Source organism: Falco biarmicus, chromosome 4 (genome assembly GCF_023638135.1).
Source record: "Falco biarmicus isolate bFalBia1 chromosome 4, bFalBia1.pri, whole genome shotgun sequence".
In the NCBI taxonomy this organism is placed as follows: Eukaryota; Metazoa; Chordata; class Aves; order Falconiformes; family Falconidae; genus Falco; species Falco biarmicus.
In genome coordinates this window covers 12914541-12935731 of record NC_079291.1, presented here as the reverse complement: position 1 = coordinate 12935731, position 21191 = coordinate 12914541, and the positions used below count along the sequence as shown (strand labels likewise).

General features: G+C 37.8%; 1 protein-coding gene across 1 annotated transcript in view; it reads right to left on the bottom strand.

Annotated features, from left to right (window-relative positions):
* Positions 1-14798: 14798 nt before the first annotated feature.
* The window catches only part of COL6A6 (collagen type VI alpha 6 chain), a 43492-nt gene continuing 37099 nt past the window's right edge, over positions 14799-21191 (bottom strand). The window contains 6 exon segments of the mRNA XM_056338660.1: positions 14799-15145; positions 17058-17208; positions 17210-17333; positions 17546-17639; positions 18516-19187; positions 20289-20379. Of these exon segments, the coding sequence (XP_056194635.1) occupies positions 14973-15145; positions 17058-17208; positions 17210-17333; positions 17546-17639; positions 18516-19187; positions 20289-20379 (1305 nt within the window). The 3' untranslated portion in view covers positions 14799-14972.

Sequence of the window (21191 nt, the reverse complement as noted above, 5' to 3'; positions counted from 1 at the left end):
TGTAATGCTTCATTATATAGTCCACCACAGACATTTAGCACCTGAAACAATCCAGAATCATCCATCTAGAAAGAGAATATAAAGAAAGCAAGTAAGTACCACTGAGTAAGTGCTCTATGACCTCTTGCTGTTGTTGAAGTGTAAATTTACTGCATAAACTTGGCTCAGAAGACCCACTGGTGGGGAGGACAGGGATACACCGTAGACACTGCACATAGCCTAGCTGTGGTAATCTCATATAGAATTGTTCCTCATTAAGCTCTAAAATGAGATAAAATATTTTCTAGTGTCTTGTGAAACAAACAAAATATGTCATATCGGTGTCTATGCTAGATCCTCAGTTGACAGATCCCAGTGGAAATTCTGCATTCTCAGAGTTTGATAAAATGCATGACATATAGAGATTTTAATATGTAAAATCAGGTCAAATAAAAAAGCTTCAGCTAGAAAAATCTAGCTGAAAATCTATCTACAGAAAAAGCAAGCTAAGCAATCTGAGTTGATGGCTGTCTCTCTGACATGCAGTGACCCCTTGCAAAGTTGGTACCCATCTAAAACACTACCAAGGGTTTCTGATACCAGGTTTCTTGTCCTCTTTAAAATATCACTTCAACACTATGATTCAAGGCTGTTTCTTCTCAGAAGTACTTTAAAAGTTACCGATGGACACAAAAGGAAATGAAATCACATTATTGACAAAAATCTTACATATTTCATAAACATTTATCCATGTGTTTAGATATATAAACTTATACGTATACATTGTTTCCACACATTATTACATATTACTAAACTGTGAATAAACTCTCTCAAAATCTGCCAGTGAAGTCTGCCATGAAGCAACCTGCCTTCCTTTCCTTCTTTCCTTTCCGTCCTTCCTTCCTCACTTCCTTTTTCTTTTTTTCTTCCTCCCTCCCTTCCTTTCCCCCTATCTGTGATTACAGTTCACCTTTCAGGAGTTACCACAACAAGTCTTCTCTTCAGAATAAACAAAGGGAAGATTTTCGAGTTCAGTCATAAATACAGGGAACGTAATGACCAGAATATCAATTGTCTGGGTCAAACCCCCTGGGAGACTTCCAGGTAATTTGGTACCAGCTTTTTGGATCACTTTCATCCTTGCTTATGAACTTCATGTCCAGACATCTGTTATTTGTCCTTACAGAAAAAGCTGAAACAGAAAAACTAGTTCTTTGGTTTTGCCAGTGCCTTGTCTTGAATTTGCCCTCTCACACCACTTTCTCTGCTTTAACAGATGCTACTTGAAATTCACTTCCTCACATTTACAGGAGCAAGAAAGACAGCAAACTTCCTATCTGCCTAGGATGTAACTCCTCACACAGAGGAAGAAGCAGCAATGATCACTGGCACCTGGTGATCTGCAAGGTGAACAAAGTTTAAATCTGTGCTAGATCCCAGAGTACATATACCTTAACCAAACTACATAATCTTTTATAGCTACATTTTAAAGTGATTTTTTAAATCCACTTGTTTTAGAAAGAGGTCACACCTTTTTGGATAAAGACAATGAATGCTTTAGGAAATACATAAAATCTAAAAATCTGAAAGAAGTGGCAGGTCAGATCCGGCTGGGCTTGCTCTCAAGAGGAGGCCCAAGGCATATGCACAAGAACAGAGATAGTCAGTAAGCTTCAGTTTCTCACCTGTAAACCTCTAAGCTGAGCATGACACTTGAGGAAAAGGAAGAGTTTTCCATTTCAGACAACTCATCTGCAATAGTAACCACAGGAATGGGATTAAATAATTCAATCTTAATGAGAAACACTGTCTCCCTTTGGGGTTTTCCATGAGTCCTAATGTACCTAATGTAGTCCTTTAATAGACTATGCATGACATGGAAGTCTTTTTCCCAGATAACATTAATTATGCAAGTCAGAATAAAAACCTAATAGGCTAAAACGATCTTGGACATGGCTCCATGAGTTTCAACTGCATGTCAGAGAAACACAACCTAATAAATTTTTTTAAAAAACAGTCTTACTTTACAAGGTAGGGAAGAATGGAAGAAATATATCCATTAAATTCATAAAATCCTTCCTATGCAACAGTATAATAATTTCTGCAAGGTCATAAATTATTTTTGGTGAATGTTAATGCAATATAAATCAATAACTCCATTTTCTTAATGTAAAAATCTTCCATTTCTGGCTGATAATTATTTTTCATATATCCCTTCTCTCATTCCTTATCAGACAGAAAAATAATTTACTCTCAACACAAAATTTATAGTTATTGTACAATCTTTTCTACATTATTCCATAGAAATACACCCTCACTCCATAATATACTCTTTAATGCCAAGTATATGTCACTGAATTCGGAACTTTCTTGGACATTAATAATACACAAATTACATTTCCCTGTAAGACCACTTGGCAGTATTAAATTGGGTGCTACAGTTATAAAATACTTTCTAATATTTCTTTATAGCAAGTATATATACCAGAGTATATCATCCTTTCAGAAAGTAAACGTCAGAATAATAAAAATTAATCCCTACTATACTGTACTTGCAGTAATAGCAATTTATTTTAGAAGATAAAGTCTACCTGCTGTACTTGTACAAAATGCCTTACTAAGAGCGATGTGACTACTAACTATTTTGAGTCTTATTACTTAAAATACAAGAAAAAGGCAGAACACCTCAGAACATGTTTTAAATTTTCATTAGCTGCTCAATGGGAACCATTGATTCACCTCATACTTTGCAAGAGAAACAGTGTGTTGGCTTAAGGATTTTGAAGTCACCCGTGTCATCTACCTTAATAACATAACTCTAATACAGTTATTGCAACAATGGATAGGAGAGATTTGCAATGTGGATCACAACATCCAGCCGAGTAGCCAGGCTACTCAGCTGAACTATGTCTTCCAGCTCCAAAGACCTTCTATGCTCACGCTGTTCCAGTTTTTCCTTTGTGAAAACAGTGCATGAATTTTGTCAGATGCATTGCCTCACAGTATGTCTTTTCCCAGCATCCCTTCCCTGCACCGTGCTCCTAAGGCAAGATCACAGAAGCCCAGTTATCAGCCTTTCATCCATTTTCTTTAGAAAGGTGTCAGAGAAAGGGCAATAAGATCACAAGCAGAAAGCACATCAGGTGGGAATGTTCTCATGTGCTTGTGAACTTATTTTGTAAAGTGAATGTGCATTCACTCATAGGTAAAAGTAGGACAGACACATCTACTTATAAGAACATTGCTCTGCACCAGAACAGACAAGCAGAGACATTTTACATTTTTTCTCTTGAAGCAGAAGCTCCACACCATTCCTTCTTCACTCAGTTCCTCATTACAAGGAACCTCATCCAATATGAGGCAGCACAAAGCAAAACAGGACACCTAGCAGACATGCAGCCTTGAGACAGAGTACCCTCTTAACAGTTTTTTCAAAATGATACCTCATACGTTCAACTTCCCAGAAGCCCATGAAAGCAGCAGCAAGGGAAGGACTTAGCACCATTCTTGATCATGAACACCTTCACAAATGATAAGATGATGCTAGATAGAAATGTACCTTCAAGATGCACATCTCCACATATCATGAACACTGGCCTGTTTTATACATTTTGTGTTTAAACATCCACCTAGGGGTCTTTGGCAAGACAGTGTTAGTATTGTGATTTAACCTCAGCCAGCAACTAAGTACCACACAGTTGCTCAGTCCCTCCCTTCCCCTCCCCCATTGGGATGGGGGAGAGATTTGGAAAAGTGAGAAAACTCATGCATTGAGATAAAGACAGTTTAACACAACACAAAAGGAAGAAAATAATAATAGAGAAAATAATTTCCTTATGATTCCTCTTTCAGTTTTAACTTTACTCTTTTTTCTCCAGGTAGGCCATATCCAAAAGCACCACCTTCTCACTGTAAACAGACCATTTTTATGTTAGTATTTGCATTTATACTCTTCTTGCCTCTATCTGCACCTTTTTTCACTAACTGGGTGTTAATTTATATGCCTTGGAGTACAGGAATCACAGTAAGTCTGATGTAAGAAAAGGGAATACATTGGGGAGGAGCAAGATGACTTCTACTCTGTTTCACTTCATACATATGCAAACTGTGCCCCTGAACCGATCCCAAAAGAAGACAAATCTTTGCAGTCCATGGGAAGTAAGGTCTGAAAAGCAAACACAAGGGTGGAATTTAGTTCTGGTTTGATGCACAAACAGGAGGAATGGTGGGAATATGTACAACATTGTCTCCAAAGCTGGCTGAGTCTAACATAAGGGAAAGTATTACACGTAGAGGAGAAACTCAAGCCCACAAACAAACAAACAAACAAAAACCCCAAAAAAGCCCCTCCTGCAATAATTGACTACTCTGAAAATACTACTGCACTGTCTCTAACTGTACCTCAGAGCAAATATTTAGAAAATCTAGCCTCAAAAGCATTTTTATACTACTACTCGAAATTGATCAAACTCTCGTTTATGCTGTCTTCACAATCAGCAAAATTAGAACCAAAATTACAAAGTATCAGAGACACAAAGATTCAAATTCAAAACCTAAAACCACATGGTCATTCTCTATTTACTAACTCAAATGATATTTCTTCCCAATACTATTAATAGAAATATTGTGATATTACAGTAGAATGTACCAAAGGTTTAGGGTCATATCTGCAGTTGTAATTCACACTTGTATTCATTCAGAATTAATATAATTGTTAGGAGACTCAGAGCAAAAAGTAGTTCAAAATTTATATTATCTCAGTTATTCTGAAAGAAAAAAAATCTATATTCTCTCTGTTATTACACTTGATATCAGGCCTTAATTGACCAAACTGAAATTCTTCTTGAGTTACATGTCTTTTAGGACAGGGCAGAACTCCTGCTTTAGGCCTGGTGTAGCCAAAATAAGCAGCATAAAGATGAAAAAAGAAAGTACAAACTTGCCTTCCACACAAACCATATGGACCTCTTTTTCCTTTGGGTCCTGGATCAATTGGTTGTCCCAATTAAAAAAAAAAAATTGAGCAAACCATCCCCATGCTCATTTGAGTCATGCTTATTTAAAGGGATACTGTGAATTTCAAAATGAGGTTCTACTAAGGAAACCTGAATTAATGTATTGAACGTCCTTCTTCAATTCTCTACATACAGACTGAAAGGAAGATTTTCACAATATGGGCAACTAGGTTTTTCAAACAATATATGAATTCCAAACCAAAGAACAAAATATTTCTAGTATCAGGTCAAACAGCCTCTATTAAAGGATGAGAAATCATGAGTATTGAAGGGGTAAAATCACTGGCTCCAAACAGTCAGCTTACAGTCTCACAATCCAATTCCAAAGGCATGGAAGAATTTCCTTCATCCTTTGGAATAACTAGCTGACCATACCAGTTGACAAACTTCACACACTCATCCACAAATATGAAAGGATTTGCTAATCTGAAAGAAAGAAGATAAACCAACACTATTACCTTCAAGCTACTTACGATTTATAAAATCAGATAAGCAGCCTTAAACCCAACTTCTGTGTTAAAACTTTGTATTTATCCTTTACTTAGATGTGCAAATGCTAGACTGAGTGATCTTACCCAAAGGAAGTTTGTGTATATCCTGAGACACCTGAATTTATGCCTATGAAAATTATGATTGTTTACTTTTGAGATCTCCTATGCAGCCTAAAATGCAGCAATAAAGCATTTCAAATATCTTACACTTCCACCATAAAGATTGCTACTTTTAATTTTGTCAGGTGTTTGTCTTTTGGATTCTTGGCTTATCATGATTCTGAAAGTTGGAGTTAAAAGACAACACTGAAACGTTACTATGATACTTCTATTGGAATTCTTCAGGTCTCTGGTTATGTGAAGCTTTCCCCCACACCCTTTAATAGCTATTTTAGTCTGGCACAGAGCTTACCATTTTTTTTCAGGAGGAGTAGATCAAATAAACATGAACTGGTTAGGTCCTGAGGGAAGAACTACACAACACAACACGGTTTACCATGCAAATGATACCAGCCTTAAACAGCATTTACAAAGACTTTATCAATTTACAGAATGACCAACTATCCAGGGGGGTAAAAGTTACATCTAAAGGTAACAGATTAAACAAAATTAATATAAAACTTTGCTTTCCTGAACTTTCTGGTCCACACTTTGGCAGAAAGAGGCTTTTCAAATAAGTCCAGACCTAAAAAGCTTACACTCTTGAAAAGCTCTGTGCAGTGTGGTCAGAGCCATTACTAACATGCACACTTTGCTGGTTGTGCTTTCCGAGTTCTTTTTCAACAGAATTTAAGTACCATACAAACTGCAATCCAAAAAGGAATGATAAAACTTATTTAAACTTCAATACTCCATTGCTACTCAGATCAAGAGAAGGATCCTGCAGGCATCCCTTGAACCTTTGCCTGGGAAACAGGTCAAGATGTGGATTCCAGGAACAGAATTGACAAGCTATTTTTAAATCAACAACATTAAAAGAGGGAATTAAACAAAATTAATACAGTAATTTAACTAAGGAAGCCTTATTTTAATTCCTGCTTTCCCAGGAGCTCTGGGAGTTCCTGCCAGACCCAAAGCTCCTGGTTCATTCTGAAATAAACGAAAGGAGACAAACACTACAATGTAAATTAAGAAAACAGAGAAATCAAACAGATTCTTTCTCAGGCTGGACTTACATTTTATAAAAATTGACTAATGCCATAAAATTTGTAGGCTACATAACCACTATTTATGCCTCCTTTGTGCCCTCCCCTAGAAAGGAGCTCTCAAGGTTCCAGGAAAAATTCTCATCTTCCGGATAACACACAAGATGACGTATCAATAAGATCAGCTTCTACCTCCACTTCAAGCTTCCTGTTTGATTCTGGGATTCATCTGCAATCCACAGTTGAACAGAATTACTAAGAAACTAAACTGGAGGAAACTAAATGGAAGAAAACTGTAGGTGCTAATCTATTACTTAATAGAATAATTTGGCCTTTTTTTTTTAAGTTAAGGACACTGATAGAATTTGTCTTGAAAGTAGGTCAGAGAACACGACCCTATTTTCTTCAGGACTTCAATCCAACGTAGGTATTTTTGATATAACAAGAGTTTTAGCTTACGCAAACTGCCACATCCTTTAATGCCCTTTCCCTGAAATATCTGGCTGCAGAATGACAATAATTAACTCATATAATACCAACTAAATGCTTTCCTCCATGCATTTGGCAGGGATTAGTCAACCAGTGTGGACAAAACTTAGCTTCCTAGTTGTGAAATAGCACACTCCTTCCTTTCCCCTCCTTTAAATAGCAGAAGCTTTAAAAACATAGAGAACATTATTACTTTCATTGGGATAGCGCATTTTTTGTAGTCTTCATCATGCCAATCTTTTATTCTGTCAGTTCCAAACAAGTGCTATTATTTGTCCTTATAGTCTATATTTAGCAAAAATATCTTAGCAAAATTGCTAGCAGCTGTCCATCAACATAGCCATTCAAAAACCTGCAGGGCAAAATACTGATCGCTATTACAGGAAAGCCTCAATGGGAACTTGGCTTGAGCAAGCCAGGTTAGCATCTTGGCCTCCTATTTGCAACCAAAGAACAGCTGCCACCTTATTCTAAAGAAAGCCATAGTATTCTAAAGGTATTCTGAGGAAAATCAACACATGTGGGGTTTGGATGATACCTCAGAGCAAAGGCAGATCTACCCTCCCAGCCCTTCACAGCTGGCTTCTAGAAGCTGTCACCGATGCCTTCTCTTACTGAGCGTGACCACGGACCTTTGTACGTAACAGAACTCAAAGGTCAAAACTAATGTATTTCTGAAGAAGCACATGCCTTTTTTTCATTTTTTTTAAACAGGTGTAGAAAATGCATAGACAGGAAGACAGAGTCCACTCCATTTCTTTGGCATCTTTTTAGACAAACAAGTCTTATTACAGGGTAATGAGGAAAAGTATTCTTCTGTGTTCTCTTTACAATGGACACAGTGACAAGCACAATTTTCACTATACAGGACATATACTTGGAGATTTCTATCATCTCTCAGCGTATTTACAAATGCACGGAGTGTGGCTGGAAATTGGTTTGACTATATGCTAAGTAAGGCTTACACTAGCGAGAGTACTGCATCTAGGGATACTACCCATAAAGCTGTCAAACAGCTGTAGTAACTTTATTTCTTTTACAACAGCAATAAGGAAAACCCAGCAACACAGAGTGGTGTTCAGTGGATGTAGGTGAGGTTGGAATGGTGTGAATTAAATATTTGCATTCTAAAACACAGAGTAAAAATATCAAAAATTCTCTGTATCTTGCAGATCACCGAGTTCCTCAGGTAAGGGACATGAGAATGGGCAATGTCTCTCCAACACCCAGACCAGCATATCACATAATATGTGACACAGAAATGAAAACTAGAACAGTTAACTTGAGTGAAAAGATTAAATGACCATAGATTAGAATAATTTCAGATAATAATGTCATGAAAATAGAAGAATAAAATGTCTTTCCGTAATATCAGATTGTGTTTTCAACTGAAATGCATCAAATTACATGACATCTAGTATGCAATATTTTAGATTATAAGGAAATTGAGTAGTTTATTTCCAAACAAAAGTGACTTGATATGGTCAGATAATAAAAGTATTATTGACAACAAACAGCTTTGTAGATATAAGGAACTGTGTAACCATGTGAAATTCATTCCTGGGGGGAAAATGATATTACCAGAACAAGAGGCAGTTTCCTTGTGGCGAATTACAGCAGGAAAGAAAGTGGGACCAAACAAGGTCTAATGGATTAAGCAACCTGACTAGGCCTTTGCTCTTAATGTGGTTCTGTGACCTGCTCTGTGCTCCTGGGAACGTCTACCATTGGCTTTCTGCTTCTGCCTCTCCTTCTTCTGCTGCTGATTAGCCTGGGACTAACTATTTGGATCTCAGATGTTTTTCTTTCTAACAGGGTGCACCTCCACTTCCTAGAATACTGGCAATTCTGCTATAGAGGGAGGAGAGGAGTCACTAGAGTCATCGTTAAGAACACAACAGCAGTCCTCAGTGTCATATACCAACACACAATGTATTGTATAAAAATATTCTGAGACAAGATTTCTTTAAGAAAAGGTTTTCACATACTAGGCCAGGAAAAGAAGTGGTCAGACATGATTCTTAGTCACTAGCTGGTGGTTGTGATCCATCTCACACAGCATGACGATTTGAGTGCTAATTGGAAGACAGGAAATCAATTCCCTTTTTGGTCACTGAACACCACATTTGCCAATAAACACCTACACAGCATGTTCAATCAAAATGCCTAGCACTGGTTGCAAAACACTGAAGACAATGAGAAAACTGGACACCTTTGGACAGAACCGACAAAAATAAGTGCAATTAAATCACGACATGCTTCGTAAGTCAAAATGAAGCCTCCTCAGCTCACTGTTGGCAGAGGAAGATAAAGATAAGGAGTTGGCTCCCATGGTAACTGTTTGCTGGGAAACATATCTTTAAATAAGACTGCATATAAAAAATTAATTAACTGTCACATCAAGGAAGAATTCAAGATATCTTTCCAAAATAACAGCAAGCATTCCATGCCTGCAGAAAATTCTGCTGCAACAGCCTTGTTTTCAAGACAAAAGGACACTATTTTTATGCATAAGCACACAACAGAAAAAATATTATCCAGACTTAAATGTTGAATGGCCCCTGAAAAAAACAAGTGAAAACAGTTTTTCTTTTCCATGACAATCTTGGAATTTGGCACCAGAATAGCAAATAGGACATATGTGAGTGGTGTATAGGACATTTACAGTTCAAAAAAGTCTGTTGCAAAGTTTGTGTCCACATCAGAAGCAGAGTAGGGCACAATAGTCCCAGTGTATTGTATTTGTTTCTAAAAAAGCTTTATGGAAACTGTGACTTTGCAGCACCAAAGTTGTCCACAACTAAAATTCAGCTTCAAATTCTATAGGATGAAGTTCTAAAAAAATCAGGTGTTAATTTTGTAGAAAACACAGAAATATTAGCTAGAGAGCAGCCTTCTGCTCTCATCAATACAACCCCTTCCATTCATGTAATCATATTTTCAACACTGAAGTCTCAGGGAACAATGTTACAATGAAAACAAGACTCATCCTCTATAAACCAGTAATCAAATGGCATTCAAACAGACTGGAGCCACATAAGAAATTTAGCTTGTACTGTCTCATACAGAGCAAAAGACACCAAGTAATAGCAAAGTGAGGGACAGAGGGAGATCTGGGAAGGCTGCCATGGGTGACAGCTCAGCATTGTCCTCCTAGCGTACCAGACAGCTGCTGATCAGGAAAGGGGAAAATTTCTACAGGCGAGGGCTACGCTGTACAGATGAGCTGGGTGAAAAAAATGCCTTCAGAGAGTAACATTCTTCACCCCTCTCCTGCTTTCTACCCAGTAGCCCTGCCAGTGACTTCAGAGTAAGGGCATTCGGACCAGAAAGCAGGAGGGTGACTTGGTTTCATGGCCATTAATCTGTTCAGTACAAAAGACAGAAGGTATATATACTTCCCTTGCTCCACATCCCTCTCAAAATGTCTGAAGTACAAGGGAAGGGAGCTCATGAAAACATATGGCTGTGTGGGAGGTGGGAAATGTTTGGCAGTTGACAGAAGAGAGAATCGTAGTTTCAGAAGAAGAAGGGAATGAGCAAGGGACTCTCCAGGGATTTGAGTGTTACTGGGAAGCCTATCACCAGGACGACAATAAGAGGGCTTATGGGAACACACACTTGAGAGGTATTAGTTCATATATATTACTTAATGTGTTTAACCACCAAATTTTAGTCTGTCTTGGCCAAATTATTTTACTCTATTGTGAAAATCAGTCTGTCTGCTTTTGAACTGAAGTATTCGACTACAACTAAACAGATCAGTTGACAATGCACAGGGGGTTGTAGGAAGTCAGAGCATGACAAAAAGGTTAATACACTCATAACAAAACATCCATACCATCACTGCTCTTGAATGCAAGCCCTTATGAAAAAAAAACATTCCATTCAGACAGGGTTCAAATTATAGCCAGGACATATGCCAGCCTTGTTACAAAATGTAAAATTTACCCCTTACATATTTTAGATGAGCCAGTCTCCTTTCTCATTAGAAAAGCTGGCCAATTTACCTGTCAGATATACAGCCAAATTCTGCAATGGGAGCTATAAAATAACACAGAACCAGAAAGCTGGATCTTTTCCCTCAAACATGCTTCAGATCTTTTTCCTAACACAATCTGGCCCAATTAAATTAATTATGATATGTATCACTAGATCTAATTAATATAAAATGCAATCTGAAACCTTTTAAAAATTAGTACTAGCTTATGGGCATTTTCACATCATTGTAACCCTTATAACAAAAAATAACCAAGGGCGTTAAATATACTCACTTTCATTCAGCAGAGCTCACAGGCAGTGTTTTGGTCCCAGGGACATCTGTTGTCTGTTGATCACCTTCCTTTTCAGAGGACTGGGCCTCAGAATTCAGCTACACTGGATCACAAAACTTGAAATATATGCATTTGGACTAACATATGGCAGTAGCAGTATTAAGTTTAGTAGATTACCGTCTTTTAATTTTTAAACTGCAAATCATCTTAACTAAGGCCCTCACCAGCATAAACATCACACACAGTTTACTGTGGCAAAACTAAATTGCTCCCTAAACAGATTTATAAGTGTGTCGCTTGATTCTCTAAATACAGCTCTGACAACACCCATAGAAAAGCCACTTCCTTGTTACTACTAAGAGGGTCACGTTTCTTTTATAGTTTGGGGGGAATTTAAGACTGAGCAGGGGGAGGCTGTTAATTCACTCAGCTGAGCGGTGGGCACATCTTCAGAAGACTGCTTTCATTAGAGGAGAGAATGTTGTCTCATGGCAGACAGCCATACCCCAGTTTCTACTCTTAATGGACAGCTATTCCTACATTAATTAATTTGTCTTTAAAACACAGGGTTTATTAGCACTGGCACAAAGGTCTTGAGCTATGGGGTTTAAATTGCTTTGAAATTGCAGCCAGCTGCAGGAGAAGACATATGGTAGCACAGGCTTTGTAAAGGCACCTGGGGAACAGAGTGGGAGGAAGGGCATGTCCTGACCCAAATAGATCACTACGGGCCACACCATACGCTAGAGATCTTTGAATAATCGCACCATCCGTTTACACCATAGCCATTCAAAAGAATGCTAAGGGTTCAAAAAAAAGGTTCTAGGTACTCCATTACCTACAGCAATGTTCTGAAGTTTAAGCACCCACAGCACCAAAAGTACAGTATCAACCCAGACAACGTATGAAATTCAGCACCTAGATTCCTCACAAAAAGCCTGTTAAGTGCCTAGAAGCAGCAAGACTTGAATTTTTCACTGGTACTAGAATTAAACATTTCAGAAAAATATTCTACCATCTGCTGAATGCTGATGTTTCACAACTCAGTAAAACACAGCAGTCAGAGAAGTCTGGTCAGTTGCCCACAAAATAGTTCTTTTCATATGTTACCTCGTGAAACTGATCTAAATTCCTATAGTATTGCATATGTCTGGAGGGAAAAAAAACCAAAACACAGACCCAAACAAAGAAAACCCAACCAAAATAATTCCTGAAAATGCTGCTCACTGGAGCATTTGACACAACTAGAAGGATGAGAGAGGCGTTAAGACAACAAATCCCTATGCATCCTATGGTAGCTTGTATATTCCTCCCTCTGGAAAAGAGTCCAGTAGATTTATGCTAGGGATGAAAGCAGAAGGGAAAACAGGTAAGGAGGCTTTGAGAATCATTCTTCAAGGTGGGGACAGCTGGTCGGTCTTATCCTACATTGTTCCAGAAAGAGGATCATCAGCTAGCCTGTCTGAAGTAATGAGGTGGAAGATGTGTGTGTAGAAAGCCAGTCAGTCCACACAGACATATACATTTCTACTTATCAAGGAGAGAGGATTCCATACACTGGGAGTCTTCCCTCATTGAAAAACAAGGATTTTAAGCCAGCAGCAAGACTAGCCCCAGATAACAAGAGCCAACTGAAAGGAAGAGATGGATTGCAGGCAGCTGAGATTCATCAGGGGACTCCATATCCTCTGGGCCAAAGAGAATCCAAGATAACAAAATTGCTTCTGCTACGAGACCAGAAATGTTTGATTTTTTACTTTTATCTTCTAAGCAAAAGAATTGTTTACTTATCTGAACAAAATGAAATTAGGGTATCAAACTTTGTCCAAAAGAAAATAGGATATCAAACTGCCAAGCTGCTCTGTCTTAGAGACAAGATTTCTGCAAGTCTCATGTAAAAAATCACCTAGTCCTCCAAAAAAGGCAAACTCCCTTCTCATGTACACCAGTCTTAAGGGAAGGGAGCCATTGATTTTGAAAGAGGAAACTACTGCCAACTGGCAGCATCTGTGGAGAAACAGCTATTAGACAGACAACAGCATTTTACAAATATAGATATTGAAAACTCAGATTTAAAAACATCATACATATTGCAGTAAAAATCAAACCCAGGTTCAATTTATTGCTTCACAAAATGAATAGACCAGCTCTAGCCACCAAACAGACAGCAAGTGCCCTCCTTAAGTATGATTTCCCAGTCACAAATGTAGAAAAAGATCAGAAGAGAGTGGAGTATTTCCCACTCCATGGCAGTCCCATTCTGTCACTTGCAAGAAAATCCAAAGGTGAAAGACTAATGGCTTCATAAACTCACCTGTCCCCAACTCAGAGTTTGGGTCAGTAGCAGTAACCCATGAGACATTTTGACCCTTCCTCAGCTGAGCTAACGGTGGCTCTGTCACCTTTAGCATTGAGTTGCTCAGCATTATTGTAGTCCTGAGGCTGGCAGAGCATCACCAAGAGTCCGGTCTGTTCAGTCACTGTTCACAGTAGATTCCCTCTGGGTGAGCCAAAAGCAACAGACTCTGGAAAACCAAGTTCATATATGTTCCTTAAAAGTTTGTTGAGGATCTCCTGGCCAGCACTCCATGAAAACTTATTAGAGATATTTTCTCTATCCTTTTGTAGACAAATACAGGGAAGAAAATTCGAGGTGAGTACAGCCATCTCTACAAATAGTGGCCCGAGGTGGCAAAGTTAGATGCACCATGACTTCTACAGATATAAAATGGGCAACAGTAGAGTTTGGGTAAGTCAGCAGAACGTGAATGCTCAGCTAAGTTCCACCCTTCTGCAGGGCACTGCATTTATTATCTTTAATCAGAATGTATCCTCGGGATTTTTTCTTTCCCTCAAAAGCAACCACAAAAATCTAACGTTTGAAAATGAATACAGTTGTCTAACCTTTGGTAACAAGAGAAATGGACCAATGCTTATTTACGTATGAGATGCCACACTATGAGAATACACTTCTATTTGTTTTAACAGCTAATAGCAGAAGTGAAATATTTGAGAATGGTTGTTTTTATTCACACGTTGGATTATTCAGAAAAGAATTAAGAAGCCAAGAATGATTCTATGGTAGAAAATCCTCTAAATCAAAGTGAAGTAAATTCTAGTAAGTTTATGACATTTGAGAGTTAAATGCTTTGTGGTATTTTCTATAAGCAGGATAAATGCAACTAAATGTATCAAAAGCGTTTGACACTAGTGTCTTGCATCCAATGTTATTTCATTAAAATCTCTAATGTGTTGTTTTATTTATTCAGTACATTTTGAAAGAGCACATTTTGGTGTTTATGGAAGAAAATCAAGTTTCAATACTTTTATCCCTTTTAAACAACACAATGTTGACTAAAGAAGTTTCTCAGCACTCAATATGTTATATCAGATCAATTGATAAATACTTTTGATTTTATTTTCACTATTAAGTTACTATCTAGTAACTTCACAATCAAGTATTTCTTTCAACTGAAATGGAGGAGCCAAGTGGCTACGTAAACCTTTCTCTTTCAATTCCTTTTTCCCATCACCCTGGTAGTATAACTGAAGAATTAAAGTAATTTGAGAGTATCTGCACTAGGAAGACTCTATACACAAGAATCCACATTCTTCTTGTGTTTCAAATCTGTTTTTACTGCCTCCATAGCCCCCGTACCAGAACTGACCACACATTTTCTGCTCTTTGTCATCGTACCACTTCAGGACATAATTCTGACATTCTCCACTATCTTGAACAAGGTCACATGCCTCTGGAAAAGGGAAATAAGAGACAGATTTAATGAAAGGAAGAAACATCCTTCTCAGCATTGTTAATTTCAGGGAAAAGTAACATTCTTTGCAAACTGGCAGATGACAGAGGTAGTCAGTGTTCAAGGTCTTACAAAGATTCATAGAGTATTCATCCACAAACCCACAGTGCTAGAGTGGTCTGAAGCCTCTCTTCTTATGATTGATTTAATCAGAAAATGTCTAAACCAATTAGATTTTCAGTGGCATAAGCAGGAGGAATGCTAAAAGGTCTTTAGTCTTCCAACATGGATTTCTTACTAAAATTATTGTTAAATGATTATAACTGGTCTATAGGGACAAGGTAAATAAAGCTTTTCAGAATGTCCCTCTTCTTGATTCCAACTTGTTATACTGGTATCCATTAGTAAAATTTCATAGATGAACATACATAGATGGTTAAATTATCCATTACAGTCTCTTAGCCAAATCCTGGAATAATATAGATCTAAATTGCATAAATTAGCCCCAAAGTAAGTGAGAGTAGCATACTTTGTAGCAATCTGGTATCCAGTAAGTACAGATCTAATCAGCTTTTTCCAAAGTAAATTCCGAGTTACTGAAATGAATCCAGAAGAGCAGCTCTAGACTTTGGTATCTGTACGACATCCAAGGGGAAGCACTGAAAACTAAAGCAAAATACTGATAATGCTATGCAACCTAAAGATTTGAAAGGACATAACCTTCTCCTCCTAATCAACTGAAAAACAATAATCTCAAGCCATAGATCAATATATAGCACATCTCTCAAAAGGCAAGTTCAGGAACTGTGCTACATGTTTTTGGAAGTAAACTGCTAGGTTACTGATTACAAGTCAAGATTGGGAATAGCAGTTCATATGTCTCCCATAAGCAGCTTAGGTCACTGCTCACATCAGTGCAATGACCCTGACTACTTCCTTATAGGAAATCCTTTATTTGTGAAGTATAAACACTAACCTATCTTCATCCTACTCAATTCTCTGTGTGACCACAGAGTTCATGAACTGTTCAATGGGAGCACTGATTCAAGATTGTACACATGCAGTTAGGCAACAGAACCAATTCCATCTGTGCTGAGCATGTCTGTCATGCACTGTGGATGTATGGCATTCCCAGAGGTATATTTGCTCTTAATTAAAAATCCAACATTAAAACCGTTTTGCAAAAGCATTGTTCCTTTCTCATCAGGGATGGGGCTAACAGACATTCCTAGAATCATTTTTGAGTGCAGAGAGATGAAAAACAAAGGGATGGCAGCTGTAGACATGACCTACCGCATGCAGACAACATCACATTTTTTTCGCAGAAATTCTCCCCAGTTATAGTCTAAACAATAAAACATTCAACAGTGTTAAAAGAACGTTGGTGATAAATTATCTCACAATCAGTTTCCCATACCTATTGTATCAAATGGCAAGTCTGCAAAGAAAAATGCGTAATTAGGAAGCAAAGTAAAAACCATGAAGAATATCTATTTTGATAGGATACCTCTGCTAAGAGATCCTATTTTCCTACAGAAACAGACTGTAGCAGAGATATATTTAGTTCCTCCACATCAAGCTAAGTTAGCAGCAGGAGTAATCCAGTAATTATAGTGCAACTTGGGGATTTAAAACAATCAACTGTTTTAGTAAAGGGGATTAGAACTTTATATTTTATTATTACAAAAAGTTACAAATCAAAGCTAAAGTCATAATGACACCTGCAGTTCAGCCTTTAATTACAAATTCTTACTGTATAGATTTGGACTTAATACAAACATATGGTGACAAAACACTTCGGAAAATGTAATTAATGGAAATGCTTCATACTGTGTAAATATTCAGCAGAGCCCTTCACATTCTAGAGTCTTTTTACTGGATTAAAAAAGATTTTCATATTTTAAAATCATACCCTAGTCACTACAGGTAGCTCTAGTTTCTACTGTTGCCTCTAAGTTTGCCTTGTTCTTCTCGTGCGCTTCTTCATACTCCTGTGGCTTTTCTTCTCCAGCATCTTCCTCTGCAAAATACTCATTCTCCTCATAATCATATCTGATTTCTTTCTGGCATTGTATATACAGGTTCTGTGATGATCTCTTTAATATTCTCCAGGAGTCTACTTTCAGCTCTTTCAATGCTTTCTAAACCATGACTGTAACCAGTTTCATCAGTTCCAGGGAAAGGCATCCTTTCCAAGGAGAGGGGAAAAAACCTGAAGTATTTAAGCACCAGTATGGCCTTGAAAAATGCAACTGGTTCATTCCTTCTGAACCCTGTAAAAAAAAAAAAAAATTGATCCTTATACTGTTTCTGTTAAAGCTACTTTGAACTACTAACCCAAAGGGAGAAAACTTATGTTCAGAGATACACACTAGAAAAGCTCAACTGGCAATTCCAAACCTTTCAATCATAGACACTTGCTGTTGTGTGTCTCCCTGATCTAAGTCTTCACACTCTTCTTGAAGTTCAGGTGAAGGATAACTGTTCGTTTCTTCTGTGGGGAAAGCACAGATACCACAGGTGAATTTGAAAGTCCTCCAAACCCCAGTATGTTTAATAACAAACACTACATGATTTTATTGTTGTGAACTGGAGTTTGCATCTCTCAATAGGTAGCAAACCATATCTAGAGTGACTGGCACTATGTCCAGGAAAATGAAAATATATTAGAGATAAGCTAGATGAGAATGACTCCTGAACCAACCTTTTATACTTTTGTCTTGCTCTGTAACACACTATTTATCCTTCTATAGAGAATTTGACATCTCTAAGTAAATGCTTCCGATGAGAATTTAAAATCAATGATTTCTTTCTTGATATTCTCTTGTTTGTATTTCAAAGCATCTAAGACCTGCTAATCTGCATAAATGTATCTTGAAAAGGAAAGTTCTTTATTCTACAGAGGAGGAATAACTGCAGTAAAGAGAAGTTAATGACAAATCTGCTAAATGTTTAAACCTGTATCTGCCCCAAAGCCCAAACAGACATAAACAGCTTAGTAGATCTGGATCTGACAATCATCAGAGGAGAAATGTAGGCCTAAATCAGGAATATAACTGTGTTCTCTTAGCTGAAGAATGGGGTTTCTTTAGTGAAAGTGGCCTCATCAAAGCCACACATTAAATTCAAACTTACGGGGAAAAAACTACTTAAGACTTTGGCCTAAGGCACCATTAGAATATAATGCTGTTCTGTCACTACTTGCACTTCAATCAGTGTCCAGCATCTGCGGCAAACTAAAGATGAAAAACTGGCTAGCTAAATTATGACTAGAAACTGAATGATAGTGCATATACACTGACTACCTTTTTCTATACAGCATTTCTCTTTCTTTCCATAACTTCAGTAAATGCCATCATGTGCTACTTACGTTGTAGAAGATTCAGAAATGCCCGGCTAAACCTCTGAGCGTATACCATTTGAGGCATTGAAACCCTGCCCAATGTCAGTAAGTGCTGGTCTGTGGGGGAGCTTGACAGCTCCATCAGCTGATCATCGCTCACATCAGTGCCAAGGGCAAGAGTGAACAAGGTGAATCCTTGGCACTTGGCTCCAAGTGAAATCTCTCTCAGCTTCTCTCTGTCCCATGCGCTTGTTTTGCTTCCAACTATTGTGAATATGACCCTGTGTTTTCTTTGTCTGGGGGCTTTAAAGAATACATTTTCAACTGTCCACTGTAGGGCAGAAGCAATGGCTGATGGCCCTTCCAGTTGGTGAACAGACTCTTGAATATGCTTCTTCATCAAATCTTTATTGCTGTATGTGACTAGATCAAACTCCAAGGCCACAGGGGTCTGGTTTCTGTCAGGCAGGAAGCCCCTGGGAGCCTGCTGCACCAATGCCACTCTGATGCCTCCATACGATTCATTTGGCTGCGAGGAAACAACAAATTGATCTAGCATGTTGCTCACGAAGTCTTTGGCTCTCTGAAACTCTTCACTGCTGATGCTGCGAGAGCTGTCCATGATGTAAGTGATATCCATATCCATTAGAAGAGGGGGAGAAAAGGGTACCTCACAGTTGGTGCTTGGTTTACATTTATCTAGAGAGGAAGAGTCAATAGGCAGCAAACTATTTCACAATACAACAAAAGCAATACTTTTTAAAATTATTTTGCACCATCCTATTAATCTATTTTACTTAAATTTTGATTTTGAAAAATAAAATCAGTTTGGCAACTTGAAATCTTGTTGTTCTAGTAAGGAACAACAGATGAGTCTTGCTGAGCAAGGTTTTGAGATAACATAGGAAATTATTCATGCATGAAAGTAAAAAATGTTCACAAGGTACAACTTAACAGATAAGAGCTCCCTTGAGAAATTTTCTTCTGTCAAAATCTAAACACTGTAAAATACACTGGAAAAAATTCTATTTTTGATCTCAGACCATTGTTCAGCATTCTGAAATATTATCAACTAGTATCTTCTCTCCTCCTCACAATGTAGAATTTACAGTAAACAACCCTGGTTGCTGAGAATCATAAAGCTCTCTTAAGTGCATTTCTGTTAAAAAGGAAATGCCAAACAATAACTCATTTCACGTGGCTGATACAGCAACTAATTAAACAGCTTTTGTGGTTTTGAGAATCTAATTCTTACTATCCACTGAAGAGGAAATTCAAACTGTGAACTTCTCAGCAGCGGTAATCTGTAACCAAGGAATGATCTGGCATGGAGGGCGAGAAGGTCCAATTGCAGGTGGGGTTAAACTGACTGGAAGCAAGAATGCCAGAGACAGAAGAACTCCCTCTAAGGGAGTGGTTTCTCTTGGTGGTGACAAGAAACAGCCACAGCACTGTCTTGTAGCCATTTTAGAATGTGAGCCCTTGGGGGGGCCACCTTTGGGCCGCAGAGCTAGGGTGAGTCATCGCACGCTGCCACTCATGCGATCAGTGCTGGTGCACGTGTATGTAAGGAATCAGCTCTTAATGCATTTCTGTTGACTCTTTGTAGAAACACTTATGGCAGTAGGACTCTGACCAATGCATTGTTTGTTAACTTTTTTTAATATATTTAAGCACAAATGTGTTTAAGGCGTACCATAAAAATTCCCCAACACCACACTGCAAAATAAAATCGATAGGATTTCTTACTGAAAGGGTAAAAAGATCAATACAACAGCTGGAATTTGTAAAATATCTTACCAAAGCAAAGAGTACAGTATGTGATGCTCTCCAAACTTTCATCCTGTTGTCTTTCCCAAACAAATAATTGAAATCTTCTAGTATCATCAACCTATGTTTTAAAGCAGACAAAAAAGTAACATTAAAAAGATAGGTAAAAGATACTGATTTTTTGTTATATACATATATACATTTTTTGTGTGTGTGTGTGTGCCAATTAAGGGCTATCACTTTTTTTCTTTTCTGAGTAGTATGCTACAGAGAAAAGGGCAGGATCTCCTATCTCAACTCTTTCTGGGACAAAAATAAGTTCTCCACAGTGAAGATGTTTTCTTGGAAGAGAAAATGCTGTCCTCAGAAAATTCTAGCATTGGAACAACCTATGTGTTGACCATGATCAGCTGAAGAAAGACAATCTTCCCCAGCAGATTTGACTACAGAAATGTCTGAGGAACCCTGAAGAAGCTCCAACAACATCCTACAATTTGACTGACCCAACAACATCCAAATGTGATTCAAGGGAAAAAACATTTCCTTGTGGACTAAGATAAATAAAAATGGCTGTAAAAATACCATAATATTGCAGGAAATGAACCATATATAAGGATAAGCTAAAATGCTGAGGAAAAAAATAATTACTTCTTTGCATTAAAATTAAGCTTTGTGTGTGTTATACACAACACAATTAACATCTGATTAATGTCTATAAATGATGTTACAGATAGATCTCTTCAAAGGAGTTAGAATTGGCAATGACTGTTTCAGTCTCCAGACTGAGACTCCTAAAACAAACTAACCAAAGCCAGTAAGTTTCTGTGGCTACAGGCTGGTAGGATCATGAAGATCAAACAGCATCTCAACTGCAAGGGCAGAAGTCCATCTGAAAAAAAAAAAAGGGAGGTTGCATTTTCTTGGATGGTGGTG